The sequence below is a fragment of the Balaenoptera musculus genome, chromosome 21, assembly GCF_009873245.2.
Source record: "Balaenoptera musculus isolate JJ_BM4_2016_0621 chromosome 21, mBalMus1.pri.v3, whole genome shotgun sequence".
Lineage (NCBI taxonomy): Eukaryota > Metazoa > Chordata > Mammalia > Artiodactyla > Balaenopteridae > Balaenoptera > Balaenoptera musculus.
Window position 1 is genome coordinate 24,195,583 of NC_045805.1, and position 21,859 is coordinate 24,217,441.

General features: G+C 40.0%; 1 protein-coding gene across 1 annotated transcript in view; it reads right to left on the reverse strand.

The window, feature by feature from the left end:
• Window positions 1-8,724: 8,724 nt before the first annotated feature.
• The window catches only part of GTF2E2 (general transcription factor IIE subunit 2), a 62,204-nt gene continuing 49,069 nt past the window's right edge, over window positions 8,725-21,859 (reverse strand). The window contains exons 7-8 of the mRNA XM_036838923.1: window positions 10,511-10,626; window positions 8,725-9,237 (exon numbers count right to left, since the gene is read on the reverse strand). Coding sequence (XP_036694818.1) covers window positions 9,121-9,237; window positions 10,511-10,626 — 233 coding nt within the window. The 3' untranslated portion in view covers window positions 8,725-9,120. The remainder of the gene's footprint in view (window positions 9,238-10,510; window positions 10,627-21,859) is intronic.

Consider the following 21,859-nt stretch of genomic DNA (forward strand, 5'->3'; position numbering starts at 1 on the left):
CGGAGGGGGCCATAGCACTCAATTCCAACTAATGGCAACCACCACAAGCAACTAACTATTAGTCTCGCTGGGCACTGATGTTATTGGTTCTGTGGTTTGGATCTCACGTTCTTTTTACAGAGAAGACCAGCCACCAAAAGTGGGTCCCAGTCACAGCCTTCCAGTACCCTGGGGCCAGGGACGAAGGCAGAAAACGACCACACAGCTCTGCCGCCCAGCCCAGGCTCTGCAGGCCACATCTGACATGGCTCCGGGATCATGGCTCTGGGACAGGCTTAATGGTGTGCTTTGCCTTCGGCCCATCTGGGACCTTCCAACTCCAAGGCACCAGAGACGGGCCAGGCAGCCTAGGAATTGAGGGCGCCTCCCCCGGAAGGGCTGAACACAGTCACTGCCATAGGTTTTTGCACAAAGGGCCTTGGGATGGATGAGTGAGTGCCTGGGTCACCACTGCTGTGCAAGTGACAAGTCTGGACAGTACCTACCTGTCTAGCGTGAGCTCCAGACACAACCCCACTTGAACACTTGAACACCAGCTTCATTTTGTGTCACTCCACTGAGCACAAACACTGGAATTGGGAATTTGCGATAAGAAAAGGGCAGGTCTGTCTGCTTACTTCTGCGCATAATGTCCCAGTCTGTAGAATCCAGCAAGATAAACTAAGCCATCCATTGTTACCAAGTAAACCCTCCATTGAGAGGGAAGATGTACCGCTTAGAACACAGGACTCATGTCATAAAACTGGCATTAAGTACTGAAATTAAGTACTATGCTTTCTACCTCTATAACAAAATTACAAATTAAAGGAATCTGGAAAAGAACCTTAAAACTTGCAAAATGAAAGTTACAGTATAATCAATCATACATACAGGCTTCAAATTCCCAGTACCTGAATACACGTCCAGACCTACTTTCACAGGAGAAGAAGCATGGCCGGACACCCCAAGAACTCTTGGTGTCTGTGTCACGGTGACATACAGGAATCAACTAGCTATTTCTGAGTGCTTTGGGCAAGGCATGCTTAGCTCAAGGAATACAAGCAGACTTCCTACTGTATCCCCCATCTATCACTGGGACGCCCAACTGTTAGGTGAAAAGTGCATTCTTACCCAGTGTGAAGAGAGTTTTCAGCACGCAGTTGCTTGCTCTCTCACTCTTCCAGTGTCACCCCCGTTCTATCACACCTCCTCATGACATCAAACAACTGGACAACATTCTGAGAAGGCAGAAGAGTATGTTACTAGTGATGTGTTATCTGAAATGTTGGTCCTCAAAACGCCTACACCGAAACTCGTGACTGTGACACTGAAAAGCCATACGGAGTCAGCTAACGGATAAGGCCCTCTAGACAGGAGAACACTTAACTGCCACAGTGAAGCTCTGGCTACTGCTGCAGAACGTCCTGGATGGTGCCCAACTCCCCCAGACTGGCCTGGCTCTAACCACCCCAAGCCCCCAGATGCCCATATGCCGTGAGAAACCTTCCTCAGGTGCTGCTTCACCAGGGCTTCCACAGTACAAACCATACTTCCCTGCTTTATGAGGGGGAAAGGGCCCTGTGCCCATGAACCGTAACAACATGCCCATAACTCAAGACCCAGGGAAGCCTTCCGCTCCCCACTGCTCACACCCATCTCTCACTTGAAGTGAAACTCTCTCACCGTGCTAATTAACAATAAATTAGGGCTTCCCTGGTGGCGCAGTGGTTGAGAATCTGCCTGCCAATGCAGGGGACACGGGTTCGAGCCCTGGTCTGGGAAGATCCCACATGCCGCGGAGCAACTAGACCCATGAGCCACAACTACTGAGCCTGCGCGTCTGGAGCCTGTGCTCCGCAACAAGAGAGGCCGCAATAGTGAGAGGCCCACGCACCGTGATGAAGAGTGGCCCCCGCTCGCCGCAACTACAGAAAGCCCTTGCACAGAAACGAAGACCCAACACAGCCAAAAATAATAAATAAATAAATAAATAAAATTTTTTTTAAAAAATTAGAAATTTAATTAGGCTAGATTAAATTAAACCCACCCAAACTTCTCCTCTGAGCAAAAACACACACCTACATGGAACAGGAAATGATGCTCAGGTTAGAATATTTACCTGGACAAAAGAGCACTTTTCCCCTAACACTAGAACACAGAAAAGTCCAAAATCTCATGACAGTAAGTGCAAGGTAAACCTGACTTTGGTGTTTCTGAAGCTGATCCTGCCAAGGTCAGGCTATGATTTACAGCAGTCTCTCCTATTAGTATCCTTCTGTGTTTTTACTTATTTTTTTAAAAAATTAAGGTAAGTCTGCACTGAACATCCTTTAACCCCTGCAAAGTTCTGGGTGGCTGAAAGTCACTGGGTTCTCACAGGGTCTTGAGACCGCATGGTTTGAGTCACAGGAAGGTGCTGGCCCATCTCCAAACCAGGAGAGCTGGACAAGTGCTACAGGCCTAACTGTCCAAAGGGCCCATGGCAGCAGCCTTGCCACTTCGCCTGAGAGCACCAGCACATCTCTAACGGAAATCCCATTATGAAGGAAAATGTGCTTTTGCTTTTTGAACTATGGCCAGAAGGAAGGTCGACAGCACAATGCCAGGGCCTATTCTAGCTCTGTGTTTCCAAAGTGCTCATTCAACATGACGCTCACAGGACAGGGACAGGGGTTCCAAAGTCCAGTTCATCTGAGAAGTGGTTTCCAAGAGGTCCTTGGGCCTCCCCCACCCTCTGCTCCCCACAGAACATCTAAGTCTCTCAGAACAAGCCCAAAAAACACACCCGAGGAGAGGATGGACTGTCCTACGTGAAGCCCTGAGGGCAGCAACACATGATACAGGTCATCGCTCTGTCCCCACACACAGCACCCCAGCCTCGCTACACAGCAACAGTGCTGGACCCAGCTTGTTAAGAACAGTCAATAAAACCTTAAAAAAAACAAAATCATCTTCCCCATAAATAAATCATTTTTGCAAGTAAAAACAGTAGCTAGAAGGAAGAGGGGACACCAAGTCTCATTTTCTATGCCTCAGAAAACCACTGTTAGCCGATACGAACTGGGGAACTTATAAATCCAAATGCCCTATTCCCACATCCAAAACGTTTTTCCTGCTAGTGACTTCAATCAGCTCACAAAAGAACCAAGGGCTGTATGTCTGCAGTGCCCTTGCTACAAACAATGGAACGGGAAGTAGCTGCACTGCCTTCTCCCTGAGACTCTGCTCCACATGTATCAAGTGCTCCTCCGTCCCCCGAGTCCCACCATCATCTCGCCACACTTACAGGATGTAACAGCAACAGTCAAATGTCATTTTTTACACTTTTGGGCTCAAATATATTTCTTTTAGCTATCCCCTAAAAGCCTCGGCTTATGGTGATGAATTATAGATCAAATGCACTACATACTGTCTTAAACTTTTAACACACCCAGACACGCCCATTCCAACTTCCTTCTGTTAAACAGGCCACAGACCCAGCAGAAACAGGCAGAGGTGAGAACATGACTTTGACTTTAACTTGAATTTCTGGTGGATATGTTTCTAGGTGCCCAGAAGAACTGGTAAAGAACTTCTTTCTTTTTATTACAACCCTCAAACACAACTGGGTTCCTATCACAATTTCCCACTAAGACTATATCCCTCCCCACATGTCAAAACAGCCAGAAAACAATTAACAAAATGGAAACAGTAAAGTCCTCACCTAACAATAATTACTTTAAACATAAGTGGATTAAATCCTCCAATCAAAATACCCAGAACTGCTGAATGGATTAAAAAAACAAGATCCAATGATATGCTGCCTATCAGAGACTCACTTTAGCTTTAAAGACACAGACTGAGAGCAAAGGGAATAAGACATTTCAGGCAAATGGTATTCAAAAGAAAAGCAGGCATGGCCATACTTATGTATGACAAAATAGACTTTAAGAATGGTAAAAAGAGACAAAGAAGGTCATTCTATAATGATAAAAGGATCAATCAATCAAGAATATATAACAATTGTTGGAAATTCCCTGGCAGTCCTGTGGTTAGGACCTGGCACTTTCACTGCCAGTACCCAGATTCAATCCCTGGTCAGGGACCTAAGATCCTGCAAGCCATGCAGTGCAGCCAAAAAACAACAACAAAAAGAATACATAACAATTGTAAATACTTATGCACCCAATCAGAGCACCCAAATATATAAGCAAAAACTAATAGAGCTAAAAGGAGAAATAACCTACAATAAAATAATAGTTGGGGACTTTAATATCCCACTCTCTACAACAGACAGATCATCCAGACAGAGGATCAGTAAGGAAACAGAGGATTTGAACAACACTAGAGACTAAATGTACCTAATAGACATATACAGTTGAATCTTGAACTGCATGGGTCCACTTATATGTGGATTTTTTTTTCAATAAATACACACTACAATACTATACAATTCATGGTTGGTTGAAACCACAGATACAAGGGCCAACTGTAAAGTTACATGCAGAATTCTGAGTGTGTGGGGCTTCCACACCCCTATCCCCCATGTTTTTCAAAGGTCAACTGTACAGAACATTCTACCCAACAACAAAATAGGCATTCTTCTCAAGCACACATGGAATATATTCTATGATAGACCATATGTCAGGCCACAAAACAAGTCTTAGCAAATACAAAAAGACTGAAATCATACCAAGTATCTTCTCCAACCAGATGGGATGAAACTAGAAATAATAAAAGGAGGAAAACTGGAAAATTCCTCAACATATGAAAATTAAATAATGCTCACCTGAACAACCAATGGATCAAAAATGAAATTAAAGGAGAAATTTAAAAGTATCTTGAGACAAATGAAAATGGAAACACAACACACCAAAACTTATGGGATACAGCAAAAGCAGTTCGAAGAAGGACGTTCATAGCAATAAACACCTACATTAAGAAACAAGAAAGATCTCAAATAAACAACTTAACTCTACACCTTTAGGAAACAGAAAAAGAACAAACTGAGCCCAAAGTTAGCAGAAGGAAGGAAATAAAAAACACTAGAACAGAAATAAATAAAACAGAAAAACAGTAGAAAAGATTAACCAAACTAAGACTTGGTTTTTTGAAGAGATAAACAAAACTGATAAACCTCTAGCTACACTAAGGAAAAGAGAGGATCCAAATCAACAAAACTATAAACGAAAAAGGAGACATTACAAGTGATACACAAAGAATCATAAACAGCTACTATGAATGACTATATACAACAAACCAGACAACCCAGAAGAAATGGAAAAATTATTAGAAACATATAACCTACCAAGACCAAATCAGAAGAAATAGAAAATCTGAAAATACCAATTGCTAGAAACAATCAGTAATCAAAAATCTTCCAACAGGGACTTTCCTGGTGGTCCAGTGGTTAAGACTCCGTGCTCCCAATGCAGGGGGCCCAGGTTCAATCCCTGGTCAGAGAACTAGATCCCACATGCTGCAATTAAAGATCCCGCACACCGCAACTAAGACCCAGCGTAGCCAAATAAATAAATTAAAAAAAAAAAAATCTTCCAACAAAGAAAAGCCCAGGCCCAGATGGCTTCACAGAGGAACTTCACCAAACATTTAAAGAAGAGTTCATGCCAATCCTTCTCAAACTCTTCCAAAAAACTGAAGAGGAAGGAACATTCCTAAACTCATTTTATAAGGCTAGCATTACCCTAATATCAAAGCCAAAAAAGTACACTACCAGAAAAGAAAACTAAAGGTCCATACCCCTGATGAATATAGATGCAAAACTTCTCAATAAAATACTAGCAAACTGAATTCAGCAGTACATTAAAAAGATCATTCACCATCATCAAGTAAGATTTATCCCTGGGATGCAAGAATGGTTCAACATACATAAATCAATTTGGTACGTCACATTAACAGAATGAAAGAAAAAAATCATATGATCATCTCAAAAGATGCAGAAAAAGCTTTCCAAAAAATTCAACATCCATTCATGATAAAACACTCTTAACAAATTAGGTACAGAAGGAACATAACATAATAAAGGACATATAATGATAACTCCACAGCTAAATGGTGATGGGAGAACTGGACATTCACATGTACAAGTATGAAACTAGACCCCTAACTTACACCACTCACAAAAATTAAATCACAGTGGATTAAAGACTTAAATGTAAGACCAAAATGCATATAACTCCTAGAAGAAAACACAGGAAAAAAGCTCCGTGACATGAGTCTTGGCAATAAACTTTTGGATACAACTAAAGCACAAGCAACAAAATCGCAAATAGACAAGTAGGACTATATCAAACTAAAAAGCTTCTGAACATCAAAAGAAATAATCAATAAAATGAAAAGACAATCTATGGAATTGGAGAAAATATTTGCAAACCATTTATCTTATGATAAGAGGGTTACTATCCAAAATATATAAAGAACTCATACAACTCAATAACAAAAAAATAAATAAAAGTAATCCAATTAAAAGATGGACAGGGCTTCCCTGGTGGCGCAGTAGTTAAGAATCTGCCTGCCAATGCAGGGGACACGGGTTCGAGCCCTGGTCTGGGAAGATCCCACATGCCGCGGAGCAACTAAGCCCGTGAGCCACAACTACTGAGCCTGCACGTCTGGAGCCTGTGCTCCGCAACGGGAGAGGCCACAACAGTGAGAGGCCCACACACCGCGATGAAGAGTGGCCCCCGCTCGCCACAGCTGGAGAAAGCCTTCACACAGAAACGAAGACCCAACACAGCCAAAAATTAATTAATTAATTTAAAAAAAAAAACATACTATACATGCACTTTAAAAAAAAAAAAAAAAAAAAAAGATAGACAAAGGACCCGAATAGACCTTCATCCAAGTAAGATATACAAATGACCAACAGGTACCTGGAAAAATGCTCAACATCACTAATCATTAGTGATGCAAATCAAAAGCACAATAAGCTATCACCTCACACCTGTCAGAATGGCTAGTATCAAAAAGACAAGAGATAACAAGTGCTGGTGAAGATGTAGAGAAAATGGAATCCTTGCGCACTGTTGATGGGGTTGTAAACTGGTACAGCCACTGTGGGCAGAAGTTCCTCCAAAAGTTAACAGAGATTACCATATGATACTGCAATTTTACTTCTGGGAATACATCCGAAGGAAACAAAAACACTAAGTCAAAAAAGAGATATCTGAACCCCCAAGTTCACAGCAGCATTATTTACAATAACCAAGACGTGTTCCCCATTGTTCCCTAGTGGATGAATGGATACACGCAGATATATACATACACACACACACACACACACACACACACACACAAGAGAACCTTATTCAGCCATAAAAAAGGAGGAAATCCTGTCACTTGCAACAACGTGGATGGACCTTAATGGCATTATGCTAAGTGAGTAAGTCATACAGAGTAAGCAAATACCAAATGATCTCATTTATATATAGATTCTTAAAAAAAAAACCTCACAGAAAAAGATCAGATTTGTGGTTACCAGAGGTGTGGGCCAGGGTGAGGCGAAATTGGACAAAGGTGGTCAAAAGGTACAAACTTCCAGTTTTAAGATAAATAAGTACTAGGGATGTAATGTACAGCAAGAGGACTACAGATAGCACTGCTGTATGATACATGTGAAAATTGTTAAAAGTAAATCCTAAGGAGTTCTCATCACTTGTTTTTGGTATCTATATGAAATGAGTGACATTAAACTTACTGTGGTAATCATTTTATGATGTATGTAAGTCAAATCTTATGCTGTGCATCTTAAACTTACACAGTGCTATATGTCAACTGTATCTCAATAAAACTGGCGGGGGTGGGTATGTATAGACCAGAAAAAGTAGGTATACTTGGAGATAAGCCAGCTCCAGATTTTTTTTTTTTAAAAAGAGAACTAGTTTATGCCATAAAATATTAAAGCTCTTCCTTACTAGCAAAAATCCTCTACAAAGCAAGACAGACTGAGTTTCCCATTTTCTAAATTATCCTGAAGAGTCTCAGTTTTACATCTTCTCATGCCATATTTTGGGGCTTGGATATAAGAAAGAGGTAAGATGACACTGAAATAGGATGACACTGAAAATGGATGAGAAGTAAACAAAAAGGATAAAAACTAAAACAGCAAAAAGGCTCCCTGTCATCTGCACAAAGTACTTACTGCTTTGGGCTATCATAATACCTTTTTTGAGAACACCAAACCTTGCTTTTATAATCTACTACAATGTGATATGAGAACCATAACAATCACCCCAAAGGGCCACCACAGACCATAAAACAAGCACAGATAAGGAAAATGGGTAGTTTACCATAGAATGATGGAATGACCACAGATTTCCCCAAAAGTCACCACAACTCTTAACCCACATGTGTGACAGCAGCTCTCCTGAGCTCAGCCAGTGACTGGGAGACGGAGTCTCTGAAAGAAGAACCTCAGGGCCAAGCCCCATCAGGGCTGGGACACAGTCATGTCTTCATCCTTGCTGGAGATGGCATGAGAACATGACTTGAGAAATCCAAGAGGCTAAATACTGATTTATCCTTTTAAAAGCAAGCATTAAAAAATCACATGTGGTGTACCTTTACTGCTTCACCTGCTACCAAGAGGCACACCTTGGGTTCCAACTGTGAAACCCACACGCTCAGCAACGCAGCCCAGACCTCAGTCTCCGACGCATTCCAGACACCACCTGTGGGACTCAAAGACGAGCTGCCACCCGTCACTGCCAAGAATGGAAAGAAGCAAACTGAACTCACTGACACCTCAGAGCTCCTTCTACAACGATTTTATTATAAATATGCTCTTTTGGAATAAACAAATACTGCATTCAAGACTATCGGCAAACTTGTTCTAAGGTAATGAAAGGGAAAATGGAACCAGGAACCACTTAGAAGTAGAGATAAATAGCAAAGACACCTGCATGCCATGCTGAGCGCCTTTCCCCCAAGAAGTAACAGGAGGTTAACAGGGGACATAACATTTCTCATTAGCCCATTAATGAAAATAAGCTTCGAGTTTGGTAATTTGCACTAGTTCTGTAAACTGAACTGCTCCTGTCCTTGGTCCTAAGAAGTAGAATGGGAAGACGGTCAGTCTTCAGATCCCAGCGTCAACAAGGAAGATCTTGACTTTGTAACTCTGCTCTCAGACAAAACTGTTCACTACTTGCCAGGAGTGATGTCAGAGTAGTCCTTCAGCACCCCGGCCAAGTGCTCATTGTGAGTTTTAAACCGTCGCTTTTTCTGTGAAGCTGGCTTTTTCCTTCTCTGAATAGGAGCCTACAGGAAAAGGTAAAGACAGTTAGAAACAACAGCTACTCAGAGCGGTAATATGGGGAGGATTTACAAAAGATGCCCCAGAAACCAGCAGCAAAGAGATGCAGGGTTTGTGACCTTTTTTCTGTTCTGCAGCCCAGCCTCACACACACCAATCCACACAATCCTGGTTCAAAAACACAAACCAGGGCTTTCTGTTACAGTGAAGTGCATACCTCCACCTGGAATAAATGGGCTGGCACGAAAACTAACCAGAACTATTGTAGGCACGAAGTGGATAAAAAGAGAGGCAGTAAATCTGTTTTGTTTTTCATCTATGTTATCAGGTTTAAAATTTTATCCACCATTAATTACCAATAAAACAAAGACCTGAAGCAAATACAGCAAAATATAGAGATATGGGCAAATTAGGAAGTGGATGAACACAGAAAGATTTGTTAAATATTATCCTCTGTTCTTCACTGTATACTTGAAATCCTAATATCACATAATATTAACAAACTAAGCAATGACAGGAAACCACGAAGTGCTGCAATCACACTAATTCTTGGAGATCACTGGCAAGGAATTTTCCCTTTTAAAGGAGTCCTAAAACGTCACTGAATAAAACACAAAGTCACAAACAAGGCAAGCTACAAGGCATGATGGTGGACAAGGGAAGGAGGGTGTTAGTGAAATATTTATCATCCTGGCTTTGTCCCTGGACTGCAGAGAGCTGGTTAGCTGGTACAAGGAATTCACGGGTCTTCATTCAATTACAAATCCCTCCAATGAGCAGGATTCGGGGGCTGTAAGGACAGTAATATCTGGTTCCTAAGGGATCTGAAAGTCAACAAGGATAATTCAATGTGATCAGGGCTCAGGCAAAGCCAGGCACCGAGACCACTGGGCTCCGGGAGCAAGAGGGGTTGGGGGGTGGGATGAAGATCATAAAGGCCAGACGATGAAGCAAGCCCCTGGCAGAAACTGGGAGGACAACACGTGGGCACCACGCGTCCTATGGCTGGAGCTTAAGAGCAGGCACTGACTGCCGGACAGCGGCTGGAGCGGGGAGGCTCTCACATACCTGGCGAGCAGCACCTGAGGGCAAAGAGATCCGCTGGCCCTCAATATACCGGACGCGATCTGAATGCACCTGACCAAGGTCACGGGATTAGGACACAGAAAAAACAGGAAGGGAGAACTACCTACCTACCTGCTCTTCCGAGAGCTGCACAGGAAGCAGGCTAACAGTTCAAAGAGCAGAGGATTACATTTTCTTCTAGAGAGTACATACCACTTTCTTTGGTCCAGATTCCTGCATGGAAGAAATACCCTGTCGCTTCAGATACTCTTCAATTTTCTCCTCATCCATTGAATCCACAGTGACACTCCTCCACAGTTTCTGAAACTCTGTGCCAACAAGACAGTAGTTACTGTACAATAGATGTTTACAAGCTATAACATCTCAGTGTGATCGAAATCAGGCTTCAATATTATCTCCTCTGATCTCAATTAGCACATGTGAGATTTCATTGTAAAAACAAAGGAAGACAGGAACGTTCAGATGCTGGACACAGAGCAGCAGGAGGGCCTGGGAACACGAACTGCATCCCTACAGACCAGATCAGCACTGCTCTATTTTTAGAGCCTATAAATGAAGGGCCATGTGATTGAGCCTCCCAGCTTTCCTGGGAAGAAACGCAGTTGACCCTCTCCTTTAATTCCAGAAATCAGTTCTCCATTGAAATAGTTCAAATTCCTGATCATCTCTCATGAGCTCAGTATACCCCACTTCCTCTCCTACAGGAGAAGAGAAACACACAGGGAGATGAGGAACCAAAGTTTTATACGGACTGAGGAGTTACAACAGCTTATTTGCAAAAAAGGCCTTTTGAAATCAAATAAATGGGGGATGGGTGACTAAGAGGTCATGAAAGTAAGGGGACGAATACTGAGACAGTAACACTGTCTCACATGCCCTGGAAGACAGAGGAGAAAGGCCTTCCATCCAGCCTACTCCTTGTTCTCAGAGACCCCGGCCCCTCTGCCACACCACCACTTCTGCAACCAAAAGAGATCATAATTGGGACATGTCCAGAATTAAACTCGTATGCATCTTAAATTCTGTCCCTAAAGACAGGCTCAAATAACCAGGTTTCACTTCATTATTAACATCTACTTTCCAACACACAAAAAATGTCTTATGATGGCAAATCATAAGACATTTGTACTCTGGATGGTGAAAAAGGAAAGTTCGCTGGGTGCCCTGAGGCTGGGGCTGGGCCTCCTGCTCACCAGAGACCTCACACACGACACCACCTACCCCCATCCCCACCCTCCTCCCCGGCAAGGCATCCCAGAGGCCTAATCCAGGTGGCGCCGGCACCGCCCCCTGCCTTACTTTCAGGTAAAAAGTGAGAATGGAGAGTGGTCCATTCACAAGCTGTAAACAAAGTAGGCACGTGATACTGTGCTGGACCAGACTGTTCTCCTCTTTCCTATTTCAATACGTATTACATGAAGCAAATGACGCTCTAACAGCTGGGGCTCCAGTGATACTTAGGAAATCTGTTTTCTGCCACACACTGAAAAGCTTTTTGCTGACGGTGACCAAATGCAAAAGTGACAACCTACTACAAAGAATTCAACCTGGGCACAAAGTTATTTCAATCCAAAACATCTCTAAATAAAAAAAAATTTTAATTTCTTTCAATACATTAGGAGCTCTTTTTCCTATATGCTCCCTGAACTTTCATCTGCATAGATTACAGAAACCAGTTAACAGATGACAATCAATTGTTTGCATGACTTTCTCAGCCCCTTGAAGGGCTACAAGCTCCTCGGGAGCGGATATTCTATTTCATAAGTTTCCTACTATGGTAGGCACTGAATTTAGCACATCCTCAACAATTTGATCACTGAACGTATGAAATGTTATTCTCTGGGCATCACAGAGTATCTCTTTTCTTTTTACATTTTTTAAAGTTTTTTATTTTAAAATAATTTTACATTGACAGAAGAGTTGCAACATTAGTACACAGAACTCCGGTACAGGCTTTGCCCAGCTTTCCCTAATGTTAACATTGTATATGATCTTAGTAAAATTATCTAAACTAGTAATACAAGCCTATTAACTAATCTACAGACCTTATTCACATGTCACCAGTTTTAGCACTTGCGTCCCCGTCCTGGTCGACCTGGTCCGGCACCCCACCCGGGATTCCACTCTGTTTAGCTGCCGTGTCTCCTTGCTCCAGGCTCTAAGTGTGCCCAGTGTCTCCTCATCTCTCAGGACCATGACACTTCTGAGGAGTTTCTGTAGTTATTTTATACAACGGCCTTCAATGTGCGGTTGTCTGCTATTTCCTTGTGATTAAATTGAGGTTATACATTTTGGGCAAGAACATCACAGAGAAGACATTGTGCCCTTCTCAGGACCTAACATCAAGGGTCCATGATGTTCACATGTCTTATTACTGGGGCTGTTAGAATGATCACTGGTTAAGGTGGTGTCTGTCAGATTTCTCCACCATGAAGCTGTTATTTTTCCCTTTGTAATTAATAAGCACCCTGTGGGGAGATCTGAGACTATGCCTAAACACCCTGTTTCTCAGCACACGTTAGCTCACTAATTTCAGCATCCATTGATGGCTCGTGCCTACAACAACTGATACTTGTGGGTTTGCCTAATGGCATGTTACTTCCATGATTCCTTTCATACGTATGGATTAGAATTCTACTATAAGGAAGACTACTGAATAAATGGATTGGATTCTCGATCCAATCTATTTATTCAATTGTTAACTTAGTATGGATTCATGGATATTTATTTTATTTCATGGATTATAACTCATTACTATCATTATTTATTTTCTTGTTCAAATATCCTGGCTTTGGTCATTGAGTCGCTTCAAATTGTCCCTGGCTCTTTCTGACTTGCTTCCCTTTTTTGTTGTTTGGGGTTTTTTTGAGCATTCTCTTACTTTCTGGTACCAAAACATGTTCCAAGCTCATCTTGCATTTCCCCAAACTTGGAATCAACTCTTTGCCAAGGAGTCCTGACTCCTTTTACTGGAGAATGGTATTTAGAAACCAAGATCTAGGCATCCTAGTCTCCTTCCTCTAAGATCAGGAACAAGACAAGGTTGTCCAATCTCACAACTATTATTCAACATAGTATTGGAAGTTTTAGCCACAGCAGTCAGAGAAGAAAAAGAAAGAAAAGGAATCCAAATCGGAAAAGAAGAAGTAAAGTGGTCACTGTTTGCAGATGACATGATACTATACATAGAGAATCCTAAACATGCCACCAGAAAACTACTAGAGCTAATCAATGAATCTGGTAAAGTAGCAGGATACAAAATTAATGCACAGAAATCTCTTGCATTCCTATACACTAATGATGAAAAATCTGAAAGAGAAATTAAGGAAACACTCCCATTTACCACTGCAACAAAAAAAATTAAATACCTAGGAATAAACCTACCTAAGGAGACAAAAAGGACCTGTATGCAGAAAACTATAAGACACTGATGAAAGAAATTAAAGATGATACTAACAGATGGAGAGATATACCATGTTCTTGGATTGGAAGAATCAACACTGTGAAAATGACTATACTACCGAAAGCAATAAACAGATTCAATGCAATCCCTATCAAACTACCAATGGCATTTTTCACAGCACTAAAACAAAAAATTTCACAATTTGTAAGGAAACACAAAAGACCCCGAATGGCCAAAGCAATCTTGAGAAAGAAAAATGGAGCTGCAGGAATCAGGCTTCCGGACTTCAGACTATACTACAAAGTGACAGTAATCAAGACAAGATGGTACTGGCACAAAAAACAGAAATATAGATCAATGGAACAGGACAGAAAGCCCAGAGATAAACCCACGCACATATGGTCACCTTATTTTTGATAAAGGAGGGAAGAATATACAATGGAGAAAAGACAGCCTCTTCAATAAGTGGTGCTGGGAAAACTGGACAGCTACCTGTAAAAGAATGAAATTAGAACACTCCCTAACACCACACACAAAAATAAACTCAAAATGGATTAAAGACCTAAATCTAAGGCCAAACACTATAAAACTCTTAGAGGAAGACATAGGCAGAACACTCTATGTCATAAATCACAGCAAGATTCTTTTTTGACCCACCTCCTAGAGAAACGGAAATAAAAACAAAAATAAATGGGACCTAATGAAACTTAACAGCTTTTGCACAGCAAAGGAAACCATAAACAAGATGAAAAGACAACCCTCAAAATGGGAGAAAATATTTGCAAATGAAGCAACTGACAAAGGATTAATCTCCAAAATTTACAAGCAGCTCATACAGCTCAATACCAAAAAAACGAACACCCCAATCCAAAAATGGGCAGAAGACCTAAACAGACATTTCTCCAAAGAAGATATACAGATTGCCAACAAATACATGAAAGAATGCTCAACATCACTAATCATTAGAGAAATGCAAATCAAAACTACAATGAGGTATCACCTCACACCAGTCAGAATGACCATCATCAAAAAATCTACAGACAATAAATGCTGGAGAGGGTGTGGAGAAAAGGGAACCCTCTTGCACTGTTGGTGGGAATGTAAATTGATACATCCACTATGGAGAACAGTATGGAGGTTCCTTAAGAAACTAAAAATAGAAGTGCCATATGCCCCAGCAATCCCACTACTGGGCATATACCTGAGAAAACCATAATTCAAAAAGAGTCATGTACCACAATGTTCACTGCAGCTCTATTTACAATAGCCAGGACATGCAAGCAACCTAAGTGTCCATCGACAGATGAATGGATAAAGAAGATGTGGCACATATATACAATGGAATATTACCCAGCCATAAAAAGAAACGAAATTTGAGTTATCTGTAGTGAGGTGGATGGACCTAGAGTCTGTCATACAGAGTGAAGTAAGTAAGAAAGAGAAAAACGAATAGCATATGCTAATACATATATATGGAATCTTAAAAAAAAAATGGTTCTGAAGAACCTAGGGACAAGACAGAAATAAAGACGCAGACGTAGAGAATGGACTTGAGGACACGGGGAGGGGGAAGGGTAAGCTGAGACGAAGTGAAAGAGTAGCACTGACATATATACACTACCAAATGAAAAATAGATCGCTAGTGGGAAGCAGCCGCATAGCACAGGGAGATCAACTTGGTGCTTTGTGACCACCTAGATGGGTGGGATAGGGAGGGTGGGAGGGAGATGCAAGAGGGAGGGGATATGGGGATATATGTATACATACAGCTGATTCACTTTTATTTTTCGAATTTTTGAATTTTATTTATTTCTTTATACAGCAGGTTCTTATTAGTTACCCATTTTATACATATTAGTGTATACATGTCAAGCGCAATCTCCCAATTCATCACACCACCACCCCCCCACCACCACTTTCCCCCCTTGGTGTCCACACGTTTGTTCTCTACATCTGTGTCTCTATTTCTGCCCTGCAAACCAGTTCATCTGTACCATTTTTCAAGGTTCCACATATATGAGTTAATATACAATATTTGTTGTTCCCTTTCTGACTTACTTCACTCTGTATGACAGTCTCTAAATCCATCCACGTCTCTACAAATGACCCAATTTCATTCCTTTTTATGGCTGAGTAATATTCCATTGTAGATATGTACCACATCTTCTTTATCCATTTGTCTGTCAATGGGCATTTAGGTTGCTTCCATGACCTGGCTATTGTAAATAGTGCTGCAATGAACATTGGGGTGCATGTGTCTTTTTGAATTATGATTTTCTCTGGGTATATGCCCAGTAGTGGGATTGCTGGGTCGTATGGTAGTTCTATTTTTAGTTTTTTAAGGAACCTCCATACTGTTCTCCATAGTGGCTGTATCAATTTACATTCCTACCAAGAGTGCAGGAGGGTTCCCTTTTCGCCACACCCTCTCCAGCATTTGTTGTTTGTACATTTTCTGATGATGTCCGTTCTAACTAGTGTGAGGTGATACCTCATTGCAGTTTTGATTTGCATTTCTCTAATAATTAGTGATGTTGAGCAGCTTTTCATGTGCTTCTTGGCCATCTGTATGTCTTCTTTGGAGAAACGTCTATTTAGGTCTTCTGCCCATTTCTCAATTGGGTTGTTTGTTTTTTTAATATTGAGCTGCATGAGCTGTTTATATTTTGGACATTAATCCTTTGTCCGTTCATTCATTTGCAAATATTTTCTCCCATTCTGAGGGTTATCTTTTCATCTTGTTTGTAGTTTCCTTTGCTTTGCAAAAGCTTTTAAGTTTCATTAGGTCCCATTTGTTTATTTTGGTTTTTATTTCCATTACTCTAGGAGGTGGATCAAAAAAGATCTTGCTATGATTTATGTCAAAGAGTGTTCTTCCTAAGTTTTTCTCTAAGAGTTTTATAGTGTCCAGTCTTACATTTAGGTCTCTAATCCATTTTGAGTTTATTTTTGTGTATGGTGTTAGGGAGTCTTCTAATTTCATTCTTTTACCTGCTGTCCAGATTTCCCAGCACCACTTATTGAAGAGACTGTCTTTTCTCCTATATCCTTGCCTCCTTTGTCATAGACTGGTTGACCACAGGTGCTTATCTCTGGGCTTTCTATCCTGTTCCATTGATCTATATTTCCGTTTTTTGTGCCAGTACCATATTGTCTTGATTACTGTAGCTTTGTAGTACAGTCTGAAGTCAGGGAGTCTGATTCTTCCAGCTCTGTTTTTTTCCCTCAAGACTGCTTTGGCTATTCAGGGTCTTTTGTGTCTCCATACAAATTTTAAGATTTTTTGTTCTAGTTCTGTAAAAAAAAAAATGCCACTGGTAATTTGATAGGGATTGCATTGAATCTGTGGATTGCTTTGGGTAGTACAGCCATTTTCACAATATTGATTCTTCCAATCCAAAAACATGGTATATCTCTCCATCTGTTGGTATCATCTTTAATTTCTTTCATCAGTGTCTTATAGTTTTCTGCATACAAGTCTTTTTGTCTCCTTACGTAGGTTTATTCCTAGGTATTTTATTCTTTTTGTTGCAATGGTAAATGGGAGTGTTTCCTTAATTTCTCTTTCAGAGTTTTCATCATTAGTGTTTAGGAATGCAAGAGATTTCTGTGCATTAATTTTGTATCCTGCTACTTTACCAGATTCATTGATTAGCTCTAGTAGTTTTCTGGTGGCATGTTTAGGATTCTCTATGTATAGTATCATGTCATCTGCAAACAGTGACAGTTTTATTTCTTCTTTTCCGATTTGGATTCCTTTTATTTCTTTTTCTTCTCTGATTGCTGTGGCTAGGACTTCCACAACTATGTTGAATAACAGTGGCGAGAGTGGACATCCTTGTCTTGTTCCCGGTCTTAGAGGAAATGCTTTCAGTTTTTCACAACTGAGAATGATGTTTGCTGTGGGTTTGTCATATGTGGCCTTTATTATGTTGAGGTAGGTTCCCTCTATGCCCACTTTCTGGAGAGTATTTATCATAAATCAGTGTTGAATTTTGTCAAAAGCTTTTTCTGCATCTATTGAGATGATCATATGGTTTTATTCTTCAATTTGTTAATATGATGTATCACATTGATTGATTTGCATATATTGAAGAATACTTGCATCTGTGGGATAAATCCCACTTGATCATAGTGTATGATCCTTTTAATGTGTTGTTGGATTCTGTTTGCTAGTATTCTGTTGAGGATTTTTGCATCTATGTTCATCAGTGATATTGATCTGTAATTTTCTTTTTTTGTAGTATCTTTGTCTGGTTTTGGTATCAGGGTGAGGGTGGCCTCATAGAATGAGTTTGGGAGTGTTCCTTCCTCTGCAATTTTTTGGAAGAGTTTGAGAAGGATGGGTGTTAGCTCTTCTCTAGATGTTTGATAGAATTCACCTGTGAAGCCATCTGGTCCTGGACTTTCGTTTGTTGGAAGATTTTTAATCACAGTGTCAATTTCATTACTTGTGATTCGTCTGTTCATATTTTCTGTTTCTTCCTGGTTCAGTCTTGGAAGGTTATACCTTTCTAAGAATTTGTCCATTTCTTCCAGGTTGTCCATTTTATTGGCATACAGTTGCTTGTAGTAGTCTCTTAGGATGCTTTGTATTTCTGTATGTCTGTTGTAACTTCTCCTTTTTCATTTCTAATTCTATTGATTTGAGTCCTCTCCCTTTTTTTCTTGATGAGTCTGGCTAATCGTTCATCAATTTTGTTTATCTTCTCAAAGAACCAGGTTTTAGTTTTATTGATCTTTGCTATTGTTTTGTTTCTATTTCATTTATGTCTGCTCTGATCTTTATGATTTCTTTCCTTCTGCTAACTTTGGGTTTTGTTTGTTCTTCTTTCTCTAGTTCCTTTAGGTGTAAGGTTAGAATGTTTGAGATTTTTCTTGTTTCTTGAGGTAGGCTTGTATAGCTATAAACTTCCCTCTTAGAACTGCTTTTGCTGCATCCCATAGGTTTTGGATTGTCATGTTTTCACTGTCATTTGTCTCTAGGTATTTTTTTATTTTCTCTTTGATTTCTTCAGTGATCTCTTGGTTATTTATTAACGTATTGTTTAGCCGCCACGTGATTGTGTTTTTTACGTTTTTTTCCCCTGTAATTCATTTCTAATCTCATAGTGTTGTAGTCAGAAAAGATGCTTGATATGATTTCAACTTTTCTTAAATTTACTGAGGCTTGATTTGTGACCCAAGATGTGATCTATCCTGGAGAATGTTCCATGAGAACTTGAGGAGAAAGTGTAATCTGCTGTTTTTGGATGGAATGTCCTACAAATATCAATTAAATCTATCTGGTCTATTGTGTCATTTAAAGCTTCTGTTTCCTTATTACTTTTCTGTTTGGATGACCTGTACATTGGTGTAAGTGAGGTGTTAAAGTCCCCCACTATTACTGTGTTACTGTCAATTTCCTCTTTTATAGCTGTTAGCAGTTGCCTTATGCATTGAGGGGCTCCTATGTTGGGTGCATATATATTTATAATTGTTATATCTTCTTCTTGGATTGATCCCTTGATCATTATGTAGTGTCCTTCCTTGTCTCTTGTAACATTCTTTATTTTAAAGTCTATTTTATCTGATATGAGTATTCCTACTCCAGCTTTCTTTTGATTTCTGTTTGCATGGAATATCTTTTTCCATTCCCTCACTTTCAGTGTGTATGTGTCCCTAGGTCTGAAGTGGGTCTCTTATATATGGGTCTTGCTTTTGTATCCATTCAGTGAGCCTGTGTCTTTTGGTTGGAGCATTTAATCCATTCACGTTTAAGGTAATCATCGATATGTATGTTCCTATTACCATTTTCTTAGTTGTTACGGGTTTGTTTTTGTAGGTCCTTTTCTTCTCTTGTGTTTCTCACTTAGAGAAGTTCCTTTAGCATTTGCTGTAGAGCTGGTCTGGTGGTGCTGAATTCTCTTAGTTTTTGCTTGTCTGTAAAGCTTTTGATTTCGTTGAATCTGAATGAGATCCTTTCCGGGTAGAGTAATCTTGGTTGTATGTTCTTCCCTTTCATCACTTTAAATATATCATGCCACTCCCTTCTGGCTTGTAGAGTTTCTGCTGAGAACTCAGCTGTTAACCTTATGGGAGTTCCCTTGTACACTATTTGTCATTTTTCCCTTATCGCTTTCAATAATTTTTGTCTTTACTTTTTGTCAATTTGATTACTATGTGTCTCGGTGTGTTTCTCCTTGGGTTTCTCCTGCCTGGGCCTCTCTGTGCATCCTGGACTTGGGTGGCTATTTCCTTTCCCATGTTAGGGACGTGTTCGACTATAATCTCTTCAAATATTTTCTCGGGTCCTTTCTCTCTCTCTTCTCCTTCTGGGACCCCTATAATGCGAATGCTGTTGCGTTTAGTGTTGTCCCAAAGGTCTCTCAGGCTGTCTTCATTTCTTTTAATTCTTTTTTCTTTATCCTGTTCCATGTCAGTGAATTCCACCATTCTGCCTTCCAGGTCACTTATCCGTTCTTCTGCTATTGATTCCTTCTCATGTATTTTTCATTTCAGTTATTGTACTGTTCATCTTTGTTTGTTCTTTAATTCTTCTAGGTCTTTGTTAAACATTTCTTGCAACTTTTTGATCTTTGCCTCCATTCTTTTTCCAAGGTCCTGGATCATCTTCACTATCATTATTCTGAATTCTTTTTCTGGAAGGTTTCCTATCTCCACTTCATTTAGTTGTTTTTCTGGGGGTTCATCTTGTTCCTTCAGCTGGTACATTGCCCTCTGCCTTTTCATCTTGTCTATCTTTCTGTGAATGTGGTTTTTGTTCCACAGGATGCAGGATTGTAGTTCTTCTTGCTTCTGCTGTCTGCCCTCCTGATTCACTTTGTTATACAGCAGCAACTAACACAATGTAAAGCAATTATACTCCAAAAAAGATGTTAAAGAAATAAATAAAAAATAAACAAATGAGACCTAATTAAACTTAAAAGATTTTGCACAGCCAAGGAAACCACTGACAAAACGAAAAGACAACATACCAAGTGGGAAAAAATACTTGCAAATAATATGACAGATAAGGGGTTGATATCCAAAATATACAAATGGTTCATACAACTCTATCAATTCAATATCAAAAAAATAAACAACCTGATTAAAAAATAAGCAGAAGCTTGAATAGACATTTTTCCAAAGAAGACATACAGGTGGCCAACAGGCACATGAAAAGATGCTCAACATCTCTAATCGTCAGGAAAATACAAATAAAAAATACAATAAGATATAACCTCACACCTGTCAGAATGGCTGTCATCAAAAGATGACAAATAACAAATGTTGTTAAGGATGTGGAGAAAAGGGAACCCTTGTACGCTGTTGGCGAGAATGTAACTTGGCACAGCCACTATGGAAAACAGTATGAAGGTTCCTCAAATAACTAAAAATATAACTACCATGTGACCCAACAATTCCACTCCTGGGTATATATCCAAAGAAAATGAAACACTAATTCAAAAAGATATGTGCACCCCGATAGTCACAGCAGCACTATTTACAATAGCCAAGATATGGAAGCAACCTAAGTGTCCATCAGCAGATGAATAAAGAAGATGTGGTACATATATACAATGGAATACTACTCAGCCACAAAAAGAATGAAATAATGCCATTTGCAACCACATGGATGGACCTGGAGGGTATTGTGCTAAATGAAGTAAGACAAAGAGAAAGACAAATACTGTATGATATCACTTATATGTGAAATCTAAAAAAATAAAACGAGTGAATATAAGAAAACAGAAACAGACCCACAGATATAGAGAACAAACTAGTGGTTACCAGTGGGGGGAGGGAAGAGGAGAGGGGCAAGCTGGGGGGATGGGATTAAGAGATACAAAAACTACTGTATATAAAATAGATAAGCAACAAGGATATGTTGTATAGCACAGAAAAAAAATTCTATAATAAAAAAATTTTTTTAATAGGTAAAGAATTTAACCAGACATTTCTCAAAAGATAACATACATGTATAACTGAATCACTTTGCTGTACACCTGAAACTAACACAATAGTGTAAATCAACTATACTCCAATATAAAAATAAAAATTTTTTAATAAATAAAAAATTTAAAAATAAAAAAAGACAATATACAAATGGTCATTAAGCAAAAAGATGCTCATCATTAGGGAAATGTAAATCAAAA